A 27,566-nucleotide genomic window follows, 5' to 3' on the forward strand; every position below is an offset into this window, starting at 1 on the left:
AGTAAGATTTATCCCGGATGGCAGGATAGGGAGCATGCAACCATGTTACTGTGGTAAGTGTAAAGACTTGTCAACTGCAAAACGGTATACAATGTAGAAAATTTGATGGCTTTGATCAGCAAATGTTCTAATAACATTCTCAAAATGGCATTTTTATGTGTGTTTTGTGTTAAAATGGGAAAGAGAACTGGCGGCACTGATCCTAAACTTTCTCGTGATGTTGTGAGAACTGCTGTTCAGGAGTGAATGGGCCTTTTGCATCCTTCCTACCTTTTCTTTTTTCCCAAATTGTAAGGATGAAGATTTTTAGGCTTCACAAAATCATTACTTCGTCAGTCATTGGTTTGCTGCAGAGTAACATTAGCGTCCGCTGCCATCTGTAATAGCTTAAAACATTCTTTTCTTATCTTCATTTTAGCTGTACATCCTTGACTCCTGGACCTAGCTGTGATCGGTTTAAGCTGCATATCCCTTATGCTGGAGAAACACTCAAATGTAAGTTTAAAACTACTGTTATTGCATCTTGGCCTTTCTTTCAGCAATTTCTTCTCTGTCAATTTTTACCATGTCTGTAACTAATTTTATTAATTTTGAGATAGTTGTTTTTTGTTTTTTTTTTTTTTTTATAAAAAGCTTCATCTCTAAGAAAACAAAATGTAACTGTAAGAATATATTTTTAAGATAAGTTTACAGCCTTCCTTAATACAGTAACGAAGTTGAAAACATGAATCCCAAAAGTCAGAAGCCACAAGCTCCTCCCAAATTTTTCTAATAAATGTTATGACTAAGACAATACAGTGGCCATTTTTAGTCTCACTCATATATGTTTGGTGTTATTTCTTTCTTTCATAAGAATTCTCTAGTAAGATACAGCAAAAGACAGTCTGGTGTTTTATTAGGTTATCTCTAAATAGTAACTGCTATGTTTTACCAGATTAGAGAAATGTCACTCACCTTTTTGATTTAGTGTTCTGTTTAAATCTGCCTTACTCTTGGAGGGGCTGCTTGTGCTGGCTTATTTGCTCAATCTTCAATTAGTCTGTGTTTTGGTTCAAAGGATTAGAATAATATTTGCTTTATGTGTTTTGGGGGTTTTGTTGTTTTAGAAGATAGAAAGTTATATTCTGAATACCCGAGTTGTTGATAATATGCATATGGAAAATGGTAAAGTTGTGCTGTTTGTGTCTAAAAACTGGAATAGGAGGGGATGAAGAATTTCAGATAAAGTAAAACGTGAAGCTTGGTATGTTTAGATTTAGGACAGCAGTGGTGAAACCATATCTGGAGTACTGTGTCCAGTTCTGGTCTCCTCAGTACCAGAAAGGCATGGGCGTATTGGAGTAAGTCCAGCAAAAGACCATGAAGACAATAGAGGGACTGCTGCATCTGTTGTACCAGGAGAGCTGGAGCTGCTTTGTCTCCAGAAGAGAAGGCTTAGGGCAGATATTATCAATGGGTATAAATACCTGATTGTGGGGGGTGGAGTGGAGTGGAGTGGAGTGGAGTGGGGAGGCAGAACCAGACTCTTCTCAGGGATGGCCACTGAAAGGACCAGAGGAAATGGTCACAAGCTGAAACACAGAAGGTCCCATCCAAATATTAGGAAAAAGTTTACTTGTGAGTGTGGTTCAACAGTAGAAGTGGAGCTGAGAGCTTGTGTAGCTTGTATGTCTCCGTCCTTGGAGGTACTCACAACCCAACTGGACATGACCCTTAGCAACCTGCTGTAGTTGACCTATGTCTGAGCAGAGGGGATTGAACTACACAGCCTCCAGAGGCGTCTGCCACCCTCAGGTATCCTGCGAGTCTGTGAAAAGCTGCTCTCTGGAGGAGTAAGTACTTAATGTAAACAGAAATGTTAAACATATAAAACTCTTACTGCTGTGATAAAATCCATTTAGCCTGCATTATACACATGTTATAGCTCTCTAAGACATTTTAAATATTAAGGATGTTGTATTTCTTCTGCGGTAGTTTTTCTTCTCATTACACAGTGCACTAGAAATAAACCCTTCTGCTTTATGAATGGAAATCAATGCAGTTAAACTTCTTATCATTACAACTACGTTAAAGCTTCCAGTTGTCACTCATAAGTAAAGTTGTCCTTCTCAGAAGTTGGTCTGGAAATGTGCATATGTTTGTGAGATAGATGAGCTAGGTTCCTTTATCAGTCTACTCTGAATATGTTTTCTATTCTAAAAGTCCAAAGTTATGTCTCAAGGGATCTAATTCTTTTCCAAAAGAGAAAAATGGCATATTAAGCCCTAGCTAGCAATTATTACCAAAAAAAAAGAGGGGGTGGGGGTATGAAACATGGGCGATGACACTATTCTGGCCATATTATTTGAAGCTACTACTGTAGCAAGTGGAATTTTTGTCCCTATTTTAAACTTAAAAATAATTTGAATGTCAGACTGAATCTGTTCAATCTTGATGCATACAACGTCTAGTAGATTCTACCTGAGACTTGCTTCATGGCTACAATCAAGATGCAGTGAAGAAGCTTTATTGCATGACGTTGCTATAGAGAATGCTACCGCATTTTCTATGAGACTAGTAACCCTCTAATTTATCATTTTACAGGGACCTGTTATTATATTCTGAAAGCTTCAAGTCTCTACTTGCTTTTAAGTAGTGGCTAGAATTGTTCTTGATTTCTAAGAGAGAATGAGCAGATTAAAATGCACATGGGCAAGGACATGGGCATACAGACGATACCAATATACCTAATGACTATATTGCAGTTACAGTGTTTGGAAATGTGATTATGGCCTATACATTAAACTTCGGTATTTAGAAATCGTCTTTTCTCACAGTTCTTGTATTTTGAACATCACATAAGCAATTAAATAAAACAACTGTAATGCTAGAGGTCTTCACCTTCCCAAAAAAATAAAAAGCACAATTTTACCATGCTACATATTTCACCATTATGGCCAGCTGAATGTAGAAAGAGGCATAACCAAGTGTCTCTTTCACAGGTACCTAATAATAGCAATGAATTCAATGGATAATGATTCATTTCAGCCTTACATGTTTGAAAATGCTGTGCATCATTCGGTCTCATAGCACGTGGAGTAAACTGATACCAGCAGGTTCAAGAAAGCTTTTAAGAATTGTATGTTCAGATCGCTAGTGATGGTAGGGGAAGACTGCCGTGGTGTGTAACCAAAGATTTGTAGATACTTTGTTGTAGGCTGTTGCTAGATACGTTATCTTTTAAGGGCAGAATATTTCTGCAAAGGAAAGTTGCGAAATCTGCTAGAATAAAAAGATTGGCTGAAAATGTTCAGAAGCTTCAGTGTATGGCCTTCATTATGCGGTGCCAAATACAGGCTGAAGTGTGTAGTTCCTTTGTGGTTTGTCTTGCATCCTCTTTGCAACAGATCAGATCTTTGCATATCATCAATCATAACCGCTGCCACTGTACAAGTACCCAAGTATTAATCCCAGCATGTTGAAAACTGTTGGTATGCTGCTTTAGGGAAGTGTAATTGCACAGTCACAGGCCTGTTTTCCAAAAGGCCAGGCAGTTCACTGTTGGTTTTTTTGTTTTTTTTTGAAAAAGGGGAAAGTGTACATGCAAGCAATGCAGTGCCTGACTACCTATAGTATAAAACAATTGTTTTTTTGAGCTTTAGTAACGTCAAATATCCAGTGACTTAAGGTGCCTTGCTGGCAATTAATATAATTTCTTGAGATCCACAGAATCCTCGAATATGCAGAGTTGGAAGGGACCCATGAGGGTAATTGAGTTGAACTCCTGACTCTACGTAGAGCACCAGTTAGCTTAGTAGTCTTTTTTTTTTTTTTTTCAGATATCGTGTTCACTTCACTTGTGCATTTATTCTGAGTTTCTGGAATGTTATTACCAGTTACTTAGCTCCAGTGAGGAATAAGAGCTTGGGGTTATCCACAGTTTTATTTATGCTTGATAAAATGTTACGTCAGTGTTGGAGATAAATTAGGTTATTAAATTAGTCTTCCATCACACTTCAAAAATTTTCAAATTATGTTTTCAGAGATACCTTACTGAAGAAAATTGTGTTTTTATGGCCAGGATGGTTGAAAAATTGAGCTGCTTCTTGGTAGATTTCAGACAGCAATGTTAGTATTTTAATGAAGCCATCCAGGACTCAGTGCTGCTGCATTAAACTCATTGCTTTCTTTATATTTGATATTATTATTTTTTTTAAAGTTCTTGGTAAGAATTTAAATTCTAAGAAGACTAAGTGTGCATGATACTCTGTAATGAGTGTAAGGCATAGTAAGGTTGAATCTGTGTTCCAAGGACTAAACTTAGAGTAAGTGGTATCCTAGTATGTCCTTTATTGCAAACTGAATATCTGCTGAGTAAAGTTTGGTATTTCTGGAGAAGTATGTGCATATTTTGATGTGAAGTGTTCTGTACTTTTTAGACATAGTGGTCTTCGTTGCTGAAAAATCAAGGCAGATGTCATTGCTTATCCTGAGAATTTCTTCTGGATTATAAGCTCTCATAGTCTTTATTAAACAATTATTTGTAATTAAAATTCATCATTAAGAATTAGTTGCTTGGTCGCTGCAATTTTGTTCCAATGAACCCTGAAATCTCTTGCTTTTGGTTTTAATTTTGCACTCAAGATTTTGCTGCTTCTTGCTGCTAAGAGAACCTGACCCTTTCCCTCCCCCCCCCCCTTCCTCCTCTTGTGTTCTTCACATCTTCTTTTTCAGGCACTGATGCCTCCCTCTGTCTCTGTCCTTGAGTGCTGTCATCTGGAATTTAACGGTGATTAAACAATGTGTTGCCCTTGTGATGCTACTGTTTTCTGTGGCCTCTTGAACTGTAGTATTTTTGTCTTCTGTCTGATTTTCATTGTTTTTGTGAGTAGACTGCAACTCACAGTTCTGCTGCTACCACTTTGTTAGGTTTCCTTCATCCTGAAGAATGTTTCTTTTGTCTCATTTGAAGCTTAGTTTTCTTTGTATTTTCTTGTTTCTTCTTTTTTGCTCCTGATTTCTTTTTCTTAGCTTCTTACGAATTTTAGTAATAATCCTTATAGTGAAAAATCAGTCTTGCAGCCTCACTAGCTGGTCTAACATATTCCCCATAATGCGCTTTGTAGAATGTCAATTGGTTTTCTTCCTTTGATGGCAGTATCTCAGTAAGTTTATCTAGTCTTCCTGTGGCTTTCAGCTTTAAGGAAGTAATAAGAAGAACAGAAAATGAAAAATATAGAGGAGTACCCGACCTTGTTGCCCTTCTAAAAGCTGCTTTGCTAATTTTATTTGCTAAACACTTGTTTATTGTGCCAACAAACAGTTGGAAAAATGATTTTGCAAGTAATCTTAAGAGTTAAGATTTGCATAACCAGGTTGCTGCAGTGTGTATGTCAGCCTTCTGTGCAGCACTGGGTCGTTAGCTCAGGTTGTGGTTTAGTTGAGGCTCTTACAGGAAGAACTTTTTTATACTAATAAAATACTTAGATTGTACTTAGGTGCTATCATTATTTGCATGGTGAGTGTCTTTTTGTTGGGTCATCCCAGGTACCACAGATTCTCCCTGGCAATGTGTTTTCTAAAGAATTGTTGAGTCTTAATTTACGTGGTAAGGGTAATGAATATTCTTTCTTTGGGAACCTGCTAATGAATGTCAAATGAATGTTACTAGTGGGAAACATCAAGAGATAATCTAGTGTTGTTTTTTTTTTTTTTTTTCAAAGTTATTTCCTCTTAGACTACAAAGCTTTAAATACTTGATACTTTTAAATAATCACTTTCATGTCTAGCACTATTACTCTTATTGACACTTCTTGTGTTTTGGACTTCCCTTGAGAGCGTAATGGGCAGAACTTTACTTGCAGGTAAAAGTCTTAAATGGTATATTTCTTCATCAAAAGAAATGACCTCACATTATATACCTACAAGTGTGGCATTAGGGAGGCTTAAGGCTCAGGCAGGCTAGGCCCCCATATTTGTGTTGTGGGAGTGCCTTTCTCCTTTGCTCTCTTCTCTTTTCTACTCCTGTTTGGGCTTCAGTTACTGATGATCCTGCAGTCTGTTTGCTCCCAGGTATTTTTGGCCTTCATTTTCCCTTTCCCTTTTTTCAGCTACCTGGTGTCTGTTACAACTCCGGTGTTGCCTGTCTTTAATTTCTACCGACAACTCCTTTGTCGTTTGTCTTTAATTTCTACCAGCGTCCTATCTCTTCTTGTATTATCTGTTGCTCTCTTTTGTCCTCCTCAATTCTAGCACTAACCTTTTCGGGAAGGCAGTTGCCCAGCTACCTAGCTGCAAGTAGCTCAGATTGTTTGTAGAACAAGCTGCTTTCTTGTTCAGCCTGGGATCTAGCTCATTTACTTCATCTTTGCAGATTTGCTCACCTTCAGCCCTTTATGACATCCCTTTATGTCTCTCTCTGTACATTGGCTTAAACTTTTTTCCCCTCCTTCTAGCTGTATTTGTCAGTTGAAATTAAAGAAATAAAAATATCCACAACCCTTTGCCACCCGCCAACCCCTAAGAACCAAATAACCATCCCACAAGTCCTTCCCGTATCTTTTTTCTTACAATACCTTGATTGAAGAAGTGGGACTTGATTCAGTTGCCTAAGTAGAGGCGTCTAATGCTGTCTGAAGTGCCTGAGAGTATCTTGCCTGGCCTTTTCAGCCGCTGACCCACAGGGCACTGATCTCATTAAAAAAACACCTTATATCTGCCATAGATGTCTCAGGCACCCTAAGGCATCTCAAATGGCCCTAAGAAGCATGGTTAGACAGCTGAACCAGGCTGCTTGGCAGCTTTGCATGTGGTGGAATAGCAGTACAGAGAAGAAAGGTGGTTTTTTATATACAAATATTGTTTTTAAATTGTTTTTGTTTTAAGAAATGCTGTTGAGACTTTAATGCTGATTCCTGTACCCTTCTTCAGCTGGTATGTTGATTCACATAAAAAGTCAGAAATTAAGCTTCAGAGCATCACAGTTCCTTGCTATCAAATGTCTCTAAACTTCTGCAATAGTTCTGACTTCTTGCTTAAAAGAAGAAAAACTAAGAAATTTAAGGTATGCATTGTTTACTGTAGTAAGGTTGTATTATATGGCCAGATGATCAGCAGTCCCACAGTATTCCCAGACACCACTTGAGGGTAGCTGCCCTCCCGTGTGGGCCAAACTCCTCATTGAACAGATCATTTTCAGAGGAGCTTCTGGGGTATAATCATCTTACTCTACTTGGCAGTGAATGGCGTGGCAGCGGTAACACCACAGCAAAAATAGAGTTGTTCCTATTTCTTCTTCCACTAGTAGTTCTGTGTTTACTCAAGTTGAATTGTCATTTCAGGAGCTATTTGTCTTTGTCAAAAAATTAATAATTGGTTTTATGGGTAGTTTATTACTATGTTTGACTTAAAGCCTGTAGAACAAAAACCTTTAGGGTAAAATCCAGTGACAAGTCAGTAGGTCTCCAGTGGTTCATTTAGATCCTTTCCTGACTATCTTGATCACAGATCATAGTGAATAACTGATTCCTTTTCTACATGTAAAAACAGTTGCCAAGGGCTGCTTTTGGTAAGAATTTGTTTGTAGAAGTGATGGATCAGGGTTTCTGTGCAGAATCTGTGTGGCCACTGAAGGAGATAGATTAGCATTCTGCATACATGAATAATGTCATTCTACTTACAGTCTTCTTAATATTCAACAAGAACAGTTTCTTTATTTTCCCCAAACTGATTCTCCATGTAGGACTGGTCTCTTGCTTCAACGTTGTTCCCTGTGAATGCATTTTGTGATCGAATTACACTTGGATTTTTTTCATTTTTTAAATACCAAAAGGATTGATATCCAACATCCAAATTATATCCAAATTGGTCTTATTCCAGGCTGCAGTGGGGATGCATTCATTCTACATATTTAGAGCTGACTTATTTTTTTCTGACCCCAAGAATTTCTGAAGAATGTAGGTATCCCTTCAAAAGTAAAGTCTGTGGATTTCTAGGTCAGTAGCTGGTATGTTGCTTCCTAATTCTTGCCTTCTTTAGGTAAAGAGAGATGTAAAAGCTGTGGTAGTAGCAGTGTGTCATCTTTCTGTACTACTAAATTTACAGCACAGTTTACCTTTTCTGCTTCTTTTTTTTTTTTTAAAGTTATCAGGAAAGGAAAAACTGCATATAGGATTGGCCAGTGGAAAGCAACTGTAAGCATCTAAGAAACTTCTGAGTTTCTAACCCCTTTGTTAGACTTGTGTGTTTTGGCTGAACAGATGAGAAAAGAACTCCATGCGTGTGTTAAAAGAAAATGACAGATTTAAGTATTAATATTTCTATCTTTTTGTCTGTTGGGAGTACATTAACTTTTCCTTTGAAATCCTGTGAAGTAAAATATTTCAAAATTTAATGCTATTTGCCTGAGGAGAGAATATGAAGAATAGTGGATAGTGAGAAGTGGATTTTGGATAGCGAGAAGCAAAAAGATGTATAAAACATCCTTTTCCTTCTAATTTATCTTCAACTTCATGGCTTTAACTTTACTGAATTAATTTTAAATTCTGTAGTACTATTTAATTGGAAATATAATTCCATTGAAGTAATCATTGGCTAGCGTATCTATAAAACTGAGATAACTGGTCTGAGTGTGAAGGTTTTGCTGCATAGTTCTTAAACTGGAATGGACGTGGTCACTGACGTCCTGAAATGCTACACGTTTGCCTTCTGTCAAGGGAATAACAGCAAATAGAGTTGAAACTTGGGAGGAAGTACATTTTCAGGAGCTGGGGGTGCAAGGAGAGGTGTGTTTGTTTTGTTTAGACAAAACGGGGAGAATGCAGGGCTACTTTGATTCTTGGTATTTATGATTTCAAAAACAAAATGGTAGCCATTCTCAAACTCTGAGCACAATCATTTTGCAAATGGCTTTATTGGTTGAAAATGCTACGTTCTTACCCCAGCACAATTATATTAGAGGATGGTAAGCCACAGGTAATACCACATAAGTATTAAATAAAGTAGTTTACAATTGTTTCTACCAGGCCAGGACAAACTGGGAGCTGGTGATTGAAAACACTGAACACGTTACATTTTGCAGTCTCACTGTAGAGACTGGTGTGAACGTTTATGTGAAGTAAAACCATATTTGCTGTTGAGTTGGCCATTGCGATTGCTTAAATACCTCTTATTTGACTATAAAGATGCGTGATATTTTTATTTACGTGTGATAGCCTAGCCAAGCAAGCTGATAACTGCAGAATTCTTTTATTTAACAAGAGCAGAACTCAGATATAGAATTTATACTGAATAGCTCTTTGATGTCAATAGGCCACAGTTTGTTTTTTTTTAAACTAAAATATCTGCACAGGTAGTCACTCCTCTGCTGATACAGGGTGATATGCCACTAATTCTCAATGGAGGAGGGGGTGTGACAGAAGAAGGTAGCCAAGAGCAGCTATGAACATACGAGAGAGGTAGTAGACACGTTTGGCCAGTTACAACCATGATGTGCCTGACCTCGGTGCTGATTCTTGCTGTGGCCATGCATCACACCTCAGGGGGTCACAGAGGGTGCCCTCCCCAGCTGCTGGACCTGCTCCCACAGCAGGAGTCTCTGCACACAGTATGCAGCTGTCCCGAACTACCAATTGTGTAAATCCACCACCACCACATCAAACTGTTAGCGCCAGCTTTCAGCGAGTGTCATACCTGAGCACTGATGCGGCGGAAGCTATTATGAGTTCTCTTCATGTGTTATTGCTGGAGAACTGAAAGCACGGGGGGGAAAAAAGAGCTTGTACCTGCTTGAACCTTCACATTGCACCACCTGCCATAGCTTCCTTGGGGTTCACCTGTCCTTTGGAGCTTGCAGAGGTGAATGCAGTGTGTGCCTAGTCTCACTACTCTGAGCAGAGTCCCGGAGCCACCTTATGATGTAAGGTTCTTTAATACTTTTTCACTAATCAAATATGGAGGTATTACATAAAAATAGGGAGTTATTTTGGTCCTTTTCTTATTCTAAGCAGCTTTTTGTAATATTTATATACTTGGAGTGCAGCTCCTGGTGAGCTGAGTGGTAGCTATGTGCACTTGGTTCCCTCACCTCTCTTAAAGGAAACATCCAGAGAACAAAAACCGTACAACTACCAACTGAATACCAAAAGTTTCTGTTAAATGAATTACTTAGCATCACATAAGAACATCAGGTTGAAAATATATGTACAATCCTTTCCTTCAGAGTGGCACTGGGCTACCTAAATACAAAGAAAAAAATACAAAGAAAAGGACTGAGTTGTGGTGGTGTAGGAAAATCCAATCTAGTGACCAGTAACTTTACTGAATTCTTCATTGCTGTTTTACAGTTTAGGCAGTGTAGTAATTATTTTCTCTCAATCTAGGTGTATTTCCTGTTACAAATTTATGTAGCTTTCTCTAGGATTGGTGTCTATTTTGTTCTTATTTTAAATACGAGTGATTTTATGTTGACTGTACAGGGTAGTTTAACTGAAAGATCTCTACTCTTTCACGCATCCTATGCTTACCTGTGCTCCTGATGCTTGTGAAAGGCAGGTGGGAGTGCAGACAGGAGAAACCCACGCCATGCTCTACTGAGTCCCATGATCAGTGAGTTTTTGGTTTCGGAATGATGCAGTGGAGCATACCTAGCCCAGACTGACTATTGGCTTCTTGGTCATGAGCCCTCACCCTCTGCAAATTAATCTTTATAGCATCCTTGCTTCCAGCTAGAGCCAAGATGGATGTTAACAGAATATTGGCAATTAAAGCTGTCACATTGAGGATCTTGAGAGGGTGACATTACTGAGCAGGCAATGTGGCTGTGTCAGACTTGTTAATTCAATGCTTTTCTCCACTTCTGTATTTATATTTGTTAGAAAAAAAAAAAAGCGTTTGTAATTACTCTGAACAGAATCATTTATAAGGCTTACCACAATGAGTGATTTTACCTTTCTGTATAGATTTTGAACAAGTTACCACATAGTAGGTATTGACTTCCTCCTTTTAATGCCTGCTCTTTGTGATACATCACCACTCTGCTTTATACAAAAGCTCACAGTTCTTCATTCATGTCTTCTTAAAGAGGAAAGAGTGATTCAGAGGTAGAGAAGTGATGCTAGATATAGCTTTTCTTGAATCGTGGGTGGTATTTTTTTTAGCACACCTGAAAGTGACCTCTTCTTGACCTATCTAAACTCTGAAGTGTGTTTACTAGTGAAATAATTCAACCGAATTTTTTTTTTTTTTGAATTATCACATCGGTAGTTAATTATGTATCTTGTGACACCAGCATGATGAGAACTCGGTGCTAAGCTGTGATGAAGTTTTTTTTTATTTTTTTGTTAATTTCAGCCTCTCGGGTTAAATGCACAATACTACATTATTCTTGGCCAGAATTTGGGTAATTGGAATGACCTCTGTTGAACTGCTTGTTTTTCTTCCGCAAAGCTGGGGATGGAGACAAAAAGAGGGAGTAAGTGCTACTAAACTGTAAAAGCTCCAGTATTTTGAAAATCCTAATCTCAGTAGTTTACATCTGAGTTTTACTCAATATGCAAAACAGAGCAATCTAAATATGGTACCTTTAAGAAAAGTTTTAACTCAGTGTTTTGAGGCTATGATCAGTAGTCCTTCGAATTGCCATTTGAAATATGAAGCAATTATGTATTTCGTGTTACAGTGCTTGCAGAGGAGGAAGAAGCAGCGCTTCAAGAATTTGACTTCATCCCCCAAAACATCTGATACTTGTCTTGCATGTAATCTTTTTGTAAAAATTGCAAGGATGTGTACCTGAAATGTCGTTATCAAATTTTATATAGAATGTGTGTCCCATATGTGATATTTTATTTATAAGCACATACATACGGGTGCAAACGGTATTTTCATTTACTGCTTTTCAGGGGATATAATTTTCAATGCTCACTATCCTGACCTGCCACCAGATTTTATCTTTGGAGAGGATGCTGAATTTTTGCCAGATCCTTCAGCCTTGCATGTAAGTACTTCACTGTTTGAGAACTTTATACCCTGCAACGAGACTTGTAGAATAGCTTCAGCAACAGGAATTTGCTAATCATGCAGAATAAAGAAAAAAAAAAATTATCTCCTTGTCATGTGAATATAAACAAGTTGACTTCTAATGTGATTTAAAGTTGAATGCACAAATGTGTTTTTTTATTTTAAAGTATTTTAATCAAGATGATTACATTTACAAAAACTTGTTTCTTTAAAAAAAATATCTATTTAATATCTGACCATCTTAAAAGATCTTGTAGCAAAGAAGATTGAACATCAATTGTGTCTTTTAAAAGCATTTAGTTGCAGAAAAAGTAGCATAATGTCGTACAGTAATGTTGATTCTGTTTTTCCATGAGGAATGGTAAAACCAGCATGTATGTTGTTGGAAGCACTGGGGCAGAGACAGAGCTATCTGCTCATATGGGTTCAGTAGGGCTACCATAAATACAAAGAAATGCACTTAAAGGTGGGAGGGTCAAAAATTAACTTAATTAGAAAATATTTTTATGCAATCGTACTACTATGGAAGAAAATACATGGCAGCTTGAAGCCAAATACACTGTTCACTATTCATATGTGCTGTTCACTGCCAGTCCAAACTGGTAAACCAGTGTTTAAAGAAGCTAGCGTTGGTTATGCATCTAAAGTGCTTCTCCCACTCAGAAGTTACTAGTAGTTACTAACGGCTTGTTTTGAGGTATTTTTGACACAGAAGGTGTTTTTTTATTTACTCTCATTTTTATAAGGTGAATGTCTTATTTCCCTTCTCCCCTGATCAATTTCCTGTGACGCTTGCAAACTCCTTTGGGAAGGGGCCTGGTGCTGCTGAATAACTGTCTAATTAGGCTCATTTTTAGGACAGGTGTTACTTCATATGACAATTCTAGAACTGTTTTCACAGTCTTGGATTTACCAGTTCTACTCTTTCTCCTTTTTCCAATGTTATTGTTTCACAAAGTTAAAACTTTGGAGAAACTGCTGCTACTATGAATATTTATCCGGTTGTTGTTAAGGAAAGAGGAGCACTTTTTAATGGATAACAAATAGCAGAAGAGATACTAAATGTTCAGAGAGAATTTGGGGCATCTTGCAGAAATACTGTTCAGGTGGAGAAGCTTGCCATGTGTGATATGGTGCCGTGTTTCTCATGTGAAGAGAAGCCACTAGTACTAGTGATCCATCGGCAGACCTGTAAGGACAAAAACATCCCTAGTTTTCTTTCTTTCTTACGTTGTTCATGAAGTCTGTCTTTTGGGAGCATTGCTTTTCTTCTGCTCAAGTACAGAAAAACTTCTCACCCTTTTTGTTTGAAAGCAGCTTGAAGACCCATTTACTCTGTGATGCGTAATAAGATATTTACTAGCCTATATTAAAATTAAAAACAAAGCAAAAGAAAAGAAAGGGGCAATCCAACAGCATTTCTTTGGTCATTATGCCTTGCTATAGTATTCACTATGTTAATGTAACCTTTTTTGATAAGGTCCTTGGTCATTCTGCTCCAGTCTGTCCTGATGTTATCAGAACAAGTTATCTCCACTTTGCAGCTATGGTGTATCCTTTGCTTTTGCATTTGCCTTTTTATGTTCACTGTGGTTTGCAGACTTGTTTTCTCGAGAATATTACATTAACAGTAACCCATTTATTGTGCTCAGTATTTTAATGACTTCCCTTTTTCCACATATCTCAGAGCTGTTCAATGAAGATGATTTTAATTGAATTTGAAGATATCAGCAGATTTTTTAATGTGTTAACATACCTTTCTACTAACTATAAGTAAAAATAGATTAGCATGTTGAATGCAATTCTGCACTCCTAATCTTGAGCAATCTACAAGTATTTTTGACGCACCAGTTCTTGGTAATCAAAACAGAATCTACAATCCACAACTCACATAGATGGTGTTAAATGAGGACCAAGTCCAGGGAGTTTCTAAGTGAAAAGTACGTGCAGCGGGGTGTGTGGGAATTCTGACGTGGGGCCTTCCTGCGCTGCTCTCGTCTGCCTGAATATCTTGTTTGTCAAGCAGAAGTCATCATGTGTTGTTCCACGGCTTGAGTCAGGCCTTATGTTCAACTTGAAACGAGAACCAGGTGCTCTAGATTCTTCAAGCTTGTATGGCTCTCATAGATGCTGTCAGGAGACTTCCCCACCGAAACGTGAATGGCTGTACTGCAGATCACATCACTCCCTTGTGTGCTTTCCATGCCCGTAGGCAGACCTTCAAGTTACATTTTCATCTAAATGCCATAACAGGTGTGTGTTCAGTTAAGCAGTTGTTAGACAGCTACACCAAGATTCCAGAAGTATGGCGTTTTGAAAAGCAGATGCTCTACTTCGTGTTGTTTTTTTCAAAGAATACCTGAATAGGTGGGCTTGTGCTCTAGTAATGAGGTAATACATTGAGCACTCTTTTCTTTATATGCAGAGCTAATCAACTCTTTTGTTGAAATAGTATTACAGTTACAGAAGTCAAAATGCTTGCTGAAACTCTGCTTTGCTTCTCTATCTCCAATAAATATTAAAATCACTTCACTGTGAATCTCAGGCTGAGTCTCAGTTCAGCACTGCAAAATCTGTGCTTCGTTGTGTGCCTTCCAGAAGTAGTTACTCAGCTGGTCAGAGGGCATGGTTTCTGTGTATTTTGATCTTCTAGAATGATGTAGAGGTCGGTGGTATACTTTAGAAGGGCAACTTCCTTTTATTTTAGTTTGTCATACTGTTTTAATTACAGCAAGAGCTAAATTATTTAGGTTAGTGATGCTATGCACACTTGAGGCATTATTAAAAATAAACTTTTACTTTTCATTTTTATTAAAAATATCCTCAGCTATAGTATGCACTTGATACTTCTGTGTATAGCATGCATAAATAAAATCAGCTTCTCAGAATGTAAATAGAAAAGTTTTTCCCTGCTCTAGTGTTTATTCATTTTGGATGACAAGTATTAGAAATGTATTTTAAAAACAACCTATGATTCACTCTGTTCTGATTAAAAATTCAGTTGGCACAAAACAAGATTAGTGATTGTGTACGGATGAGATTAATTTGGAGCTCATTACAATGACGCCAGTTTGAGTAACAAGAATTGTTTGTTATGTTAGCCCAGTTGATTGTTAATGTGAGCCAGTTAATAACTGAAGTGCTTATGCAAAATGTTAACCCCATTTTTCCAGTGATTTTGAAGTATATTCTGTTTGGCAAAGAGGAGACAGGGCAGTAGATGCAAGCTAGCAGTTAGTTTAAGGATTTGTTTTTTTAGCATCCTACATCAGGTCTCCAGCTGGTCACCCCAGAAAGGTTCTGCCCACCCATTGCTATTGAAAAGGCTTCATTAGCCTTAGTGGGGATGGAGGCAAGGGGACATTAATGTTTCCTGAAGCCCAGTAAGTGCCAAATGTGTCCTTATGGGCTAGTGTGTGTGGGAATACTTATGCTGTGTTCACGTGGGAGGAGGGCGTTGCCATCACAGCACTCCAGAAAATGGGCCACTGCTGCTCTCAGCCCAGTAGCTAGCATTGCAAATAGTTTCCCCTCGTCTAATTGTTAATAGTGGGTACAGATTTCACTCGTTGTACAGTTGATTCAGCTAATTGTGCTACTTGAGTGCATTAGCTGTCATGCTATGTATCTTGTACAGAGCAATGTTTATTTTAAGTTCTTGCGTTTGGATTTATTAGGCTCCGTGGTATTTATCATACGGCCGTATGACGACTGTCAGGAAAGCTGTATTGCTTCTCTGGCTGTGCTCAAAATCGTAATCGTTGTTACTGCCTTCTTGTTGAGCTAACTTTTAATAGGTAATTGATTCCTTTAAATATCTTCCCCTTCTGTAGCTGCTCTTCTTTCAACATCAGGTGCATGAGACAGATGTTGGACAGCATCAATTGTTCCTATGCTCAGTGGCTAAAAAAAAAACAACACAAAACACCTTGTATTAGCTAATGACATTTGAACTATTTTGTTCTAAAAGGCCTGGCTGTTTGTGTTGTTGGCAAAGGTGCAGATGCTCGTTACCTTAGTATGAAAGCCCCTACATAAGCGCAAAGGAGTATGATGGTTTTCAGAATATGACTGTAAAGGTGGGGTTGGGAGAGTTCTTTGATTTGTCTGGGAAATGTGTGGGTGAGTTCGAGCTGCTTTAGCATTGCCATCCCTTCTGCTTGTTGTATTGGGGATGTCAGCAGAGGATTCCGTTCTTGGACCACTAGCCTACTGCTCTTGCACTGAAAGCCCTAAGTTACTCTGGTTTTAATTGATCACAGGGAGTTTAAGTGAGATGGAACGCAGGACTGGGTTCTGGATTTCCGTTGAAGCTTTCTTCTTATTTTGAAATTCTTTTCTATTCACTTTTTTTGTTTACTTTTCATACTTCATACATCAAGATGTGTTTTGATTATTTATAATCCAGTGTTATTTACTGTTGATTTTCCTACAGCAAATGGGAATTCTAAAACAAGTTTGTTCCTTTCCTTCTTGTACACATTTTATACCATCAGGAGAGTACTTTTGTTCAGGAACTCTCCCAGCATCACAACCTTTTTGCTGGTGGTGGTATTATTGTTGGCATTTATGGTATGTATTTTAGCCTTTTTTTTTTTTTTATGGTAAGAAGGAACTATGCCATTACAGTGTTTCTGCATGGGCCAGACCTGGAAGACCCTTATTTTGAATGTATTTCAGTCTGGTTTTGGTGTCTGAGCTCCACGCAGTTCCCCCAAAGAATCTTAATTTGTTTCCTTGACCCGACTAGAGAGGTGTATCATAAACCAGGCATAGGTTTTCTGACTCTTACTTGCTGTAGTTGTACTGGGTGGTTTAAAAATGAGAAATCCCCCAGGAGGATTGTACTGGGAAGGCTGGTGGACTCCTTGGGAAGCTGAGGTGGGGTCGACAAAGAATTCAAGAGAGATGACAGCAAACATGTTTTCCCTGCTGCTTTTCCCACTCCTCTTCCTGCAAGGTCTTTTTATGTTGGTAAATTATTCCTTTTTCTCTCCTTGGTTTAGTCTTCTGAATTTATTTGCTAGTCTTTTCCTTTTGTTCCTTCATTCTGTCCAAAATTGTTAGTATTTATGAGTCTGAAAGGACTTAGATACCTTATAATTCTCTGTCCTATTCTACTCATGTAGAATTATTGTGTGCATTCACCTCACTTTCTTTTCCTTGATCATACAGATCTATAGGCCAGAAGCTTGGACCAGAATAGCAAGATGCTTAAATCTTAAAGGCTGAAACAGATATTGAGGCTTATGTTTCTTTCAATTTGTCTGTTTAGTTTAGACTAGAGCCCAGAGCATTGGACTCTTGAGTTTCTGGATCTCATCTTGAATTCGTTTTAATTTAGAGAGGCTCGTTTCTTTGGTGGGTGATACAGCTAAATATGGTTATGTACTTATATGTTTGTATATATAATACATCTGCTTTGCAGAAAATAAAAACCTTGCTATTGGTAAGGGTAATACAATAAATCCTGGTTAATCTCAGTGATTTTCAGATTGTTGTTAGTTTAAATCAAAAATACAAGGTCGGATATCCCAAGCTGGTTGTAAGAAAGCAAAATACTTTCTTTTTTTTTGGAAGTTTGTAAGTAGAATAATAGTTTTTGTATTGATAATTCTTCTATCAAATGTCCAACTGATAAAATCAATAGAGTTACAACTTTTTTTTTTGCTTCACTTAATTGAAATGTAATTGTACTTGCCTTGAACAATGTTGTAATAAAATTTGGAAAACAAAGCCAGTATTAGAGAAGTTGGCAAAAATTAAAGGATTCTGGCCCTGGTGTGTAATGTTACTGGCACAGTACACTCCACTTTCTCACAAGAACTCCAGAATATAAGAAATGGCTTGGCTTGAAGGCAACAGCTTGTTAGTTTTCTAGAAACACATCTTCAGGGTTTTATTTTTTTCAAAGGAAGAAGAAAAAAATCATATCTAGGCCAGTCTTCCTGAATTGAGTGTACATTTAAATTCAACGTGATATGCCTATTGAATTCAAATTGTTGAGCCATGTTTCATTTTTCAGTAGAGACAGTCAGTCATTGCTTATGAATATGCAAGTGGAACAGACTTTCAAATTAACTGATTACAGAAGGTCAGTGCAAAAGAAGTATTCTCTGATAATGCTGGTTTAGATTTGATTAAGTTCTAGGCTGTGAATTCTGTTAAAACTCATTTATTTTTTTATTTTTTTTTTACCCATGGGAATAGTTAAGACCCTGCAGGTTCTTTCGTTCACAAGATACTGCTGAGGCAAAGAAATGTCTTGGCACACAAGGCTATTTTCAAAGGAGCTATTATTTCCCTATGTGGAGGAAGATTAAAATGATATTTTGCTTACTTTTTGCTGGTCTAAGTTTCAGCTTGTATTTGTTTCAAAACCTCTCTGTTTTACTCATTCTTTACATGCTTGCATGCCTGTGTTTCCTCCCTACCTTCCATCTCAGTTCCTCAGGCTCTTTTTTTTTTTTTTTTAAGATAACTACAGAAATCTATTTACAATTAAGTTAATGTCATGTTAATTTTTATTTGCAGTGTTAGTGTTATTATCATCTTACGTGAATTTTGCCATATATACCTGTCTTTCCAGGGATGCAGCTTTTACTTGCACGATGGAAGCAAATGAGTGGGGTTTTGTGTTATACTGCTTTTCAGGAAGAGAGCACTCATTTGTGTTAATCTGTCCAATATAATACTGGAAAAAAAAAATAATTTCCAGTGTCTTATTTACACAATGGCGTTTTTTTCAGGGACTGTACTTTCAATGCTCTCTAAGCTCTCTTGTAATACAAATATGGAAGAAAAAATGAAAATGCTTCGTGTTAGCTTCGCCAGTGAGATCCACGATATGATATATTGATTTTAATTTATGGGATTTGGGGAGGGGATGGGAGGTGGAATGGTTAGAAGGAACAGTTTTGTATATACCACCCACAAATAAAAGCTCAAGGGGTGTTAGTGGACCATACCAAAAATGTTAGCTGTAAAGTTTCTGCTTACCTGCTGTAGCTAAAATTAGTGGTTTTCACAGGAAAGGAAGAGCCCAAGAACTGATAAGAGTGAAAAACTTGCTATTTTAAAAGGGCCTCTGGAGGTGAAGCTTGAATTTTGTGACAGTGGGCTGTTCTCTGGTGCACTCAGGGTCTGACAGCTTGGGCCCGTTCATGCTACTGTCCATGCATGATGAGTAGATCTTTAGGTAAAAGATGTGCGTGCGTGTGTCTTGTTTTGAAACTTTTTTCTTAATGCTTTGTTCTTTTACTTGCTGTGCTGGTTAGACACGTCCACCTCTGGTAACAGACTCCCAGGGGGGACAAAGGCTGTTGCTGACTTGGGTTAACTGATGATGAGCAGATTGGAGTCCCTATCCCAGGATCTGCATTGTTGAGGGAATTAAGAAATCGCTTCTCAGAGCGGGTAAAGGCCCAGTCTGGGAGAGCTTCACCGGGAGATCTGGAAAGGAACAGATTTTGCTGTAATCCCTCCCGTAGCAAAATAGGATGAGAAATGTCTTGCATGCCAAGTCTTCAGAAGATTAGTTAGACAGTATTGTGCTCTCTCTCCTGTGATGGTAGGCAGTAGTAGCTTCTGAGTGTCTGATTATCTTGTAAGAGTGCTCTGTGGCAGAAGCAGACTTTCAGGAAGAGTACACAACTTCAAAATACTCTTCTGGGCTCAGTGTCACAGTTCCTACATCTCTAGAGCAGCCTTCCACAGCAAGGCATAGGAGTAATTTGTAGTAACCTTTGGAAGTTGTGTTCTCTCCTATTTCTGGTGAGTGGTACTTGAGAGGAAGCGATGCGTTTATTCTCAGTGCATTCTGAAGAGTGTTCTGTTTGTCAAATTTTCCAAGTGTTATTTTAGAATTGCATTGGGTATGTAATCATTAATCAAGAATCACAGTCTGTCCAGCAGAAGATAAGATGAAAAATCATTTGGGTATATCAAAGGTAAGGTACTTTATGAAAAGCAGAATTGAATTCTAAATATTCTATTCATATGTTGTTCACTTGCGGTGTACCTTCATGCTAATTCAAGGCCTTCAGGTATTTGAGATTTTGGCGAAGCATCTACAGGCTAGTATAATCTGTGCATCCAGTTTTTACAGCCTCTCACTAAAAAAAAAGACCATCCCAAGTGTCGCTTTATGCAAACTTTTTATCTGTTGTACATAACAGCAAGTCGAGCACACCAGGTCTGTAATTTCTTCAGTGGTATTTACCATGACAGAAGTGCTCCTGAGCTGAACTGTTTTCATGCAATGTTAAGTCTTTGATGTTTGCTTATGCCCAAAAATGATCATTTCAAGTATATCACTCCAGAAAGTTGTACCAGTGGTGCTTTGCGGGAGGGGGATAAGAAGAACCTGTGAAAATAGGATGACAAGTAGATGGCATGTAGGTTTACAGTGATTGATTTGAAACTGCAGCCTGTAGGATGTTTAAGTGCTGGCTGCTAAGAAACTGAAGCCTTTAAAGTTGTTATAACACTCCAGCCCTGCGAATACTGTGAAAAATATCTGTTGATAGAAAGATGTGAGCATATGGCAGATAATTATCCTGTGCCTTTTTCTGTGAGCAATTTCACCGTGGTGGCCCATGAACACTGTAGCAGAGCAGGAACTGAAACCAGATACCCCAGTTTGTAGGCTAATACTGTAACCACTGGACCTATATCTCCTCTGTAATTACATGGAGTGTAAGCACTGATATCAGCGTGATCTTTCTCATTTCAGGTAAAAACTTACCACGGGTATTGCTTTTAGGCCACCATGGGATACAAGTTGCGTGTGTGTGTGGTGTGCAGAGATATAAACAAAATGCAAATCTGTACTTACATTATTCTTTATGGTAATTCTAGATGGAAGATGCTATAGAAATGCGTTACCGCTGTTATGGGCCTGGGAGGTTTTGTTTACTGACATTTTCTTGTGAAACTTAATTTCTTGCTTAGAAATATAAAAGTACACCAACTTAAAATAAGATCTTGCTGTTGTTTCCTGTAGTATAGCCAGGAAAAACAGTTACAATCTGTCTTCTTTAAAATCACATTCCTGGAAGAAATTCTGGCAACCTGGATATTTAAACACATTTCAAAGAAAAACAACTTCAGATCGATTAGAAATTATCGTATTTTCTGATAGTGTAGAATTATAGTTTGCTGCAGACATTGCCTGAAGTTATGAAATAAGCAATAACTTGTGACAGTGGCTGTGAAATAGCGGCTTACTGAAAAGTAGGCACTTGAGATGTTGAAGAAAAGGGGGAAAGGGTAATCACTGACACTGAGTAGTTTGCATAGGTTCTTGATTAGCTTTTTGAAAGGACACAGGAAGGACTGCAAAGCACAAAATGTTCCAAAACAAAACTTAAATGGGGTTACTTTGCCAGAAGTTGAACATTGTGGCTACCTTGGAAAGCTAAATGTTGCATGGCTTTCCTAGAAGGGCTGAGAAGCTACTCTGTTGGTTTTGTTTGTTTGTTTGTTTGTTTTTTGTTTTTTTTTTTTTTGTTTTTTCTTTATTTCACTTGTCTTACCTCTAAGAAGATCTCATTAAAAGTGATATTGTCTGGCTGCAAATTTTGTCTCTTTTTGAAATCCAGTTGGTATCCCTGGTATTTATTCAAATGAATTGCTGTTGAAATGGCTTAGATTGCATTCTCTGTGGGTGGCCTTATAATATCTTAACTCTGCCTCTTTATGTACATTTAAAGCAAATTGATTTTTCTCAACTCTTTGGTCTTCTTGCCTCATGGTCCAAAAACCTCTTCCTATCAAACTGCTGGCTTATAATGCAGTCAGTTTCTGTCAGTAGACAGGATTGAGAGCAAGGGAATTTGAAGATGGACTTTTGGTCCCCAACAAATTGCAGGGGAAGCTTCTGTGACCATAGAATATCCCCCATCCTTCTGGCAAGATACTTAATTATGGATAGGTAGTTAGTGGCCAGCATCTGTATGACCGTAGCTATGTGGGTTGGTAGTGAAGTTTCTGGAGTCCATTCTCCATCATATGGAAGATCAAGCAGTGTAATCCCACTATTTTGAACTAATTCACCAACTGGAAAAATTGGGATTAGCCATCACAGAAGACATTACCAAGTTTCAGGCTCCACAAAAAATAGGTAGTCATCTTCTCACTCTTTTAACCTGCTACTATAGTAAATAAACTGCTCGGGATGAGGTAACAATTTCCCCTTTTAGAAAATTAAAGTTGTACAAGTTGTAGTCTTGCAAGCTGAAAGCCCATTAGAAGGTTGAAGTTGAGATTTAAAGTGTGGTGGTGTTCCTAGCTGTAGTGGAAATTATAGATAGAAGTGTGAGTGGTGCCTAGACAGAAGAGAATTGTTCAATTGCACCTCATCCAGGGGCTCAGAAGAGAGGCAAATGCTTGCACGATATGGTTTAAAAAAAAAAAAAAAAAAAAGATACTAATACTAAAAATGGTTGTAACCACTCTGAGATGTGCATCTATGAGTGGGCATGGGCATGAACACAGAACTAGTGGTGGATGCACCGTGTGAGTTGATTCATGGCTGTATATTGTTTTACTGGCTAACTTTTGAGTAAGTTGGAGTTTTCACTGCAGGGTTCATTTAAAAATATCTCTTGGCAAACAGAACAAGGAACTGGATCCAAGTCTGGATTTCTTTATTTTAAATGCATTACTGATTGTTCTGTAAAATTTGATTAACTCTCTGGAAAGTCTGCAGAAATCTCATTTCAAATTAGAAAAGATTTATTGAGTGAAATATGTAATTTAGAATACTGTCAATACTCCAGTCAGCGTGCTCAATTCTTTGATAAAAAATTGATTTGTATTGCTATTTTATAGCAACGTCAGTTTAAAAATGTTTCTCTTTCAAGTATATGTGAGATTTGGGTAAAATGATATGAACACATACATTTTGTCAGAGACAAAATTAAAGGTCCTGGTGAGCAAAACAGAAGGTATAGATAAAAACCATAGAAAATAACATGTCTTCTGCTGTGTACATATTTTCTGGTTATTTATTTAATTGGGTTTTTCATACCTGACAGGCTTTAGCAGTCTGGCTGTAGAAAATGAGGTTGTGTGTGTTTCTGTATTTCCAGGATTTTTCTGAAGCAGCAATGACTAAAACTCTCATAATTTTGAATTTGCATTCAGAGCATAGTTCTTATGCAATTCTTTGTGGCAAAACTTGGAGCCGTGGAACACAGAAACACTGGAAGCTCACTTTGTTCTTCTCATGCGTTAAGTATTTTAAAATATTGTTTCTTATGAAAACTGTTTGCCATGGTTGGAAAACAGGCTTAAGGCAAACAATCAGGCAGAATGAAGGAAACGCCACTTCTTTTTTTCATCTTCTCTGAAGCCTTTAGTTTAAGGTTTTACTTAAACAACTTCCAAATGCTACTATAAAATACTATATTGCTAAATAAAATGTTATTTAGAACATCTTTTATCTCTAAAGAAAAGGGCCAGTTTACCATTGCAGGGACACTGCTCTCAATGACTTAAGTGACAAATCTTTGTATGTTCTCATGATAATCCTGATGTTGAAGCTGTAGTGATTAGGATACTCTACAAGGGATCAGCTTGATAAACATCAAATTCTGCTTCAGTTATGTTTCTACATCGTATGTTATAGGTGGTTGCTCACTTTCTTTGATTTCAAAAACAAAAAGATTAAAGAAGGCACTGTTTGAAGCTGTGAAAGAACAATATAGCATGTGTTTTTGCCATGCTGTTGAAATTGGATAACAGTGAAATGGTTAAAGACTTTTCAGATGAAGGAGCAGTGCTTAGGGCAAATAACACTTAAAGATATTTAAAAAGATTTCACATATAAGCATGTCATTGTATTCTGAGGAGTTTTTGATTAAAAATCATAAATTTAGGTCTTCTGAAAGGAATGGTACTTCTGAAAAGTTAACAAACGGACTAGAAATGTTGTGGCCAATTGCCAGGTAGCAAGTACTACAATGATATAACTATAAAGTTAAAAAATAGCATATATTTAAAGCAGAATCTTTGTTACAGAAAACTTGTGTAGACACAGTATTTACTCTTGCATCAGTGAGAATGCATTGGAATTGCTGCATGTATGAGGTGGGTAGTTAGGTTTTTCTCCAGGCAACCTGTATTTATAACCAGTTCGTACTTGGACTCTTCAGTTGCTGAATGGAAAGTATTTAGTAAAGATCCTAGAGTCAAATCGTTCATTTTAATTCCTGTAGCTGTAAAGCAGTACAACATAAACACTGTTTTTAATGCGGCGTTCTTGAACTCTTTAAAGAGAGCAATGCTGCAGCTCCACGCTGGACAAATGACAATGGATTTCCTCTTGCTCTTTTTTTGGTCTGTAGTGTAATGTTATTTAAAAAACAAAAGGTACAGTCGCATTTAGGTCAGTTATTAAAATATTGTTGGTCATTTCCTTTGACAGAACATTTCTATTGTGTTATAGCAGTGTCATTAGGAGGAAAGGTTATTCCCACTTGTCTGGCTGATATCAATACATACTGGCATATTACATCCTCTGGCTTTCTGGAAATGCTTTATTTGAGCAGGAGCTTGGGAACAGGAAATTTAAGGTTATACACAGTCTGGTTTCAGACTGCATGATACAAAAATGTGTTTCCTAGAAACCTACCTGACAGATTTTCTCTAGTGTTTTGTAGAATTGGATAAGCTTAAACAGATTCCAGGCAGGAGTAAAGTTTTATCAGCTGCAGATGGAAGATGTGATAGAACAAGGCTTCTGATCATTTGTTAGTATGGACATGGGAAGCTTACAGAAACCTTGTTACTATCTCACCCATTCACCAGTTACTGTAGAAGATACTACACCTTTTCAGGTCTATGGCAGTATTAATATTCCCATTTTATAGATGCTCTTACCATCTACGAGGAAGAAGACAGTGTGCTTTTACAAATTGGATTTGTGAACATTACAAATTGCATGCTGAAAATGAAACTTATGTTGATAACAGCATAACATATGACATCAGAGGAAAACAAATATAAAGTTGTGGAAAGATAAAGGAAGAGAAAGTATTTTCATCATGCACATATACTGAAGTCTGTATAACACCATTGCAAAGGGTTATGGTATGAATTGTGATAAGAAAAAATGTAAGCTTTTGGAAAGGAAATAACCACATCAGGAGCTATTAGGGTACAGGTATTTTTCATTCTAGACCTGAAGGTGCATGGTGGAAAGTAGGAGAAGATAAAATTTGTGCATAACTCTTCTTTTTCAAGTCAGAACTATGCAGTTATATTTTGATAACATCCTCTGTTTCAGTTGATGAGCTTTTTGTAAACCACTACACAGAATCACAAAATAGCAGAGGCTGGGAGGAACCAGCTTGGGCAGGATCAGATAAAGCAAGTTGTCCAGGACTGTATCCAGTTGGGTTTTGAGTATATGCAAGGATAGAAACTCAATGACCTCTCCGGGCAGCCTGTGCCATGCAAATTATGAATAGCTTTTAAATTTTAGGGGACACATTTTTATCCGGCCTCTTCCCTTTACCTAACCTAGGTTAGGAAACGTATATCTTTTTATACAAAGTAGTCTTACGATAAATACTTGAAAATACAGAAATATTTTCTGCCCTTGTGGTAGAAAATGCTACATACCAAAGCAGTATTTCTACTGAAGATTTTTTAAAAGGAATGTTTTTTTTTATCACTGCTGAAGAATGTATATCATGCATATAATTTGTATCTGAAATGTCTCCTATTTCCAAGGGAAAAGTAACCATGTTTGAGTTTGGATACTGATACATAATGGTACTTGAAAATACTATATTTTATCTGAACACAGTTGTAAAATAGACATCTTTACCATCTCTAAGCATCTTCATGTTGGTTGTACAATCCATGCAATTTAAAGTCCCATTGCAACTAGTTTGTTGTCACATGTCTGATCTACTGAAATACAGAATAATTTTGCTTGTGCTCACAGCTGACAGAAAGCTGCATCACTCTTAACATGTCCTGAGATTACATCAAGACCTGTTGAGAACCTAGATATAAAGCACAGGGGCTTTCCTGCAGTCTGGAGTTGTCTTTTGTGTTTTGTTTTGTTTTGTTTTTTTTTTTCCATCAGAACTGTCTTATCTTTTATCAGTATGGAGTACAGGATGAGCTCTCATTTGCCATTAACAGAGACCCATTCTAGGTCAATTAGAAGTAGGTGTGCAACACTCATTACATTAGCTATGTCTTGTAACACAGAAAACCTTCACAACTAAAGCTTGTTTTGCATGGAAGACTGGTCAAAGTTGATGTTAAAGTAGTTACACTGAGAGATTGCTACTGAAAAAGTCACTTTCAATTGTATTAACACATTTTTTTTCTGATACCTGTGTTTCTTGATATTTGTTCAACTGGCAATAAAAACTTCTGCCAGGCAGATGGAAGAGACTTCTGTATGGACAGTGTTTGTATTAAGGGAATGAAACAAGGCAGTAAAGACACAGTCAAGGTGAAGTAAACACAAGGTTGGGTTCATTTGCTGTGTCACTGTAAAAATACTGTATCAACTATTTGAATAATTAGTTTCCCTAGTTGGCATCAATTTGGCATATTCAATTGGCTGACCACTTTTGGAGTCAGATACTGCATAGGGTTGCACTTCTGATACATTTATATTTCATATCAGTTTTAGTTCTTTGAATTCAGACTTTCCAAGTCCTCAGATGCAACAGTAATTTCAGGAAAGAATGGAATAGAGATTTGAGGCAACTTATGCCTGGTACTAACCCAGTTACCTGTTCTATGGTAGGTCCCTATATAGATTCTCATTTCACGTTAGGGCTTGCATTTGCTGCTTGACCTGTTTTCCTTCCAAAGCATGTTATAACCTTTGCATTTAATACTGTTTTAGCTTTGTCACCAAGCTTCCACATGCATACTCGCCTCTGGTATCAATATGGAAGGGAGAGTATTGATCTTGTTATTGCTGGAAATGAATACAGTCTCTTTTCTTTTATAATTCAACAGAATTTAGCTTCTTGGAATCCTTCAAATCCTGAATGCCTCCTGCTTGTTGTGAAAGAGCTCGTGCAGCAGTATCACCAATTTCAGTGCAGCCGATTGCGTGAGAGCTCGCGTCTCATGTTTGAATATCAGACTTTACTGGAAGAGCCCCAGTATGGAGAAAACATGGAAATCTATGCTGGCAAAAAGAATAACTGGGTAAGAATGTTGCTACTAAAATGCTTTTAGTGATCTTCTTGTTTTAATAAATAACAGCCTTTTTTATTTTAATAAATAACAGCCTTGGAAAACCAAGTTTGTGTGCATCTCCTTGCTATATGTTTCTGGTGAATAAATCTTGTTTGACTCCAGCTTACTCTCAGTGCTCTCTGTTTTGTCCATTGCTGTCATTCCCCTACCTTGCTTGAACCAGGTTTTCAGGTGAGCAACTGGCTTTTCAACGTGATCTCTTAGTTCATCTGATTTATAGAAAAAATGATAAATTCCTGAAAAGCCTGTGCAGCATTTACAGGGTACGATACAATGCTACATGGAAGGTTTACCTCTGTGAAGATTTGAGAGGCAGAGTAGCTGCATGG

The 27,566-nt window shown here is 37.6% G+C and overlaps 1 protein-coding gene across 2 annotated transcripts in view; it reads left to right on the top strand.

The window, feature by feature from the left end:
* The window catches only part of BABAM2 (BRISC and BRCA1 A complex member 2), a 166,785-nt gene that overhangs the window by 17,943 nt on the left and 121,276 nt on the right, over positions 1-27,566 (top strand). For both annotated transcript variants that reach the window (XM_084283295.1, XM_084283296.1), the window contains exons 3-5: positions 419-495; positions 11,877-11,971; positions 26,992-27,186. In XM_084283295.1, coding sequence (XP_084139421.1) covers positions 419-495; positions 11,877-11,971; positions 26,992-27,186 — 367 coding nt within the window. The remainder of the gene's footprint in view (positions 1-418; positions 496-11,876; positions 11,972-26,991; positions 27,187-27,566) is intronic.

This window comes from Netta rufina, assembly GCF_964035555.1.
Source record: "Netta rufina genome assembly, chromosome: 3".
NCBI classification, from domain to species: domain Eukaryota; kingdom Metazoa; phylum Chordata; class Aves; order Anseriformes; family Anatidae; genus Netta; species Netta rufina.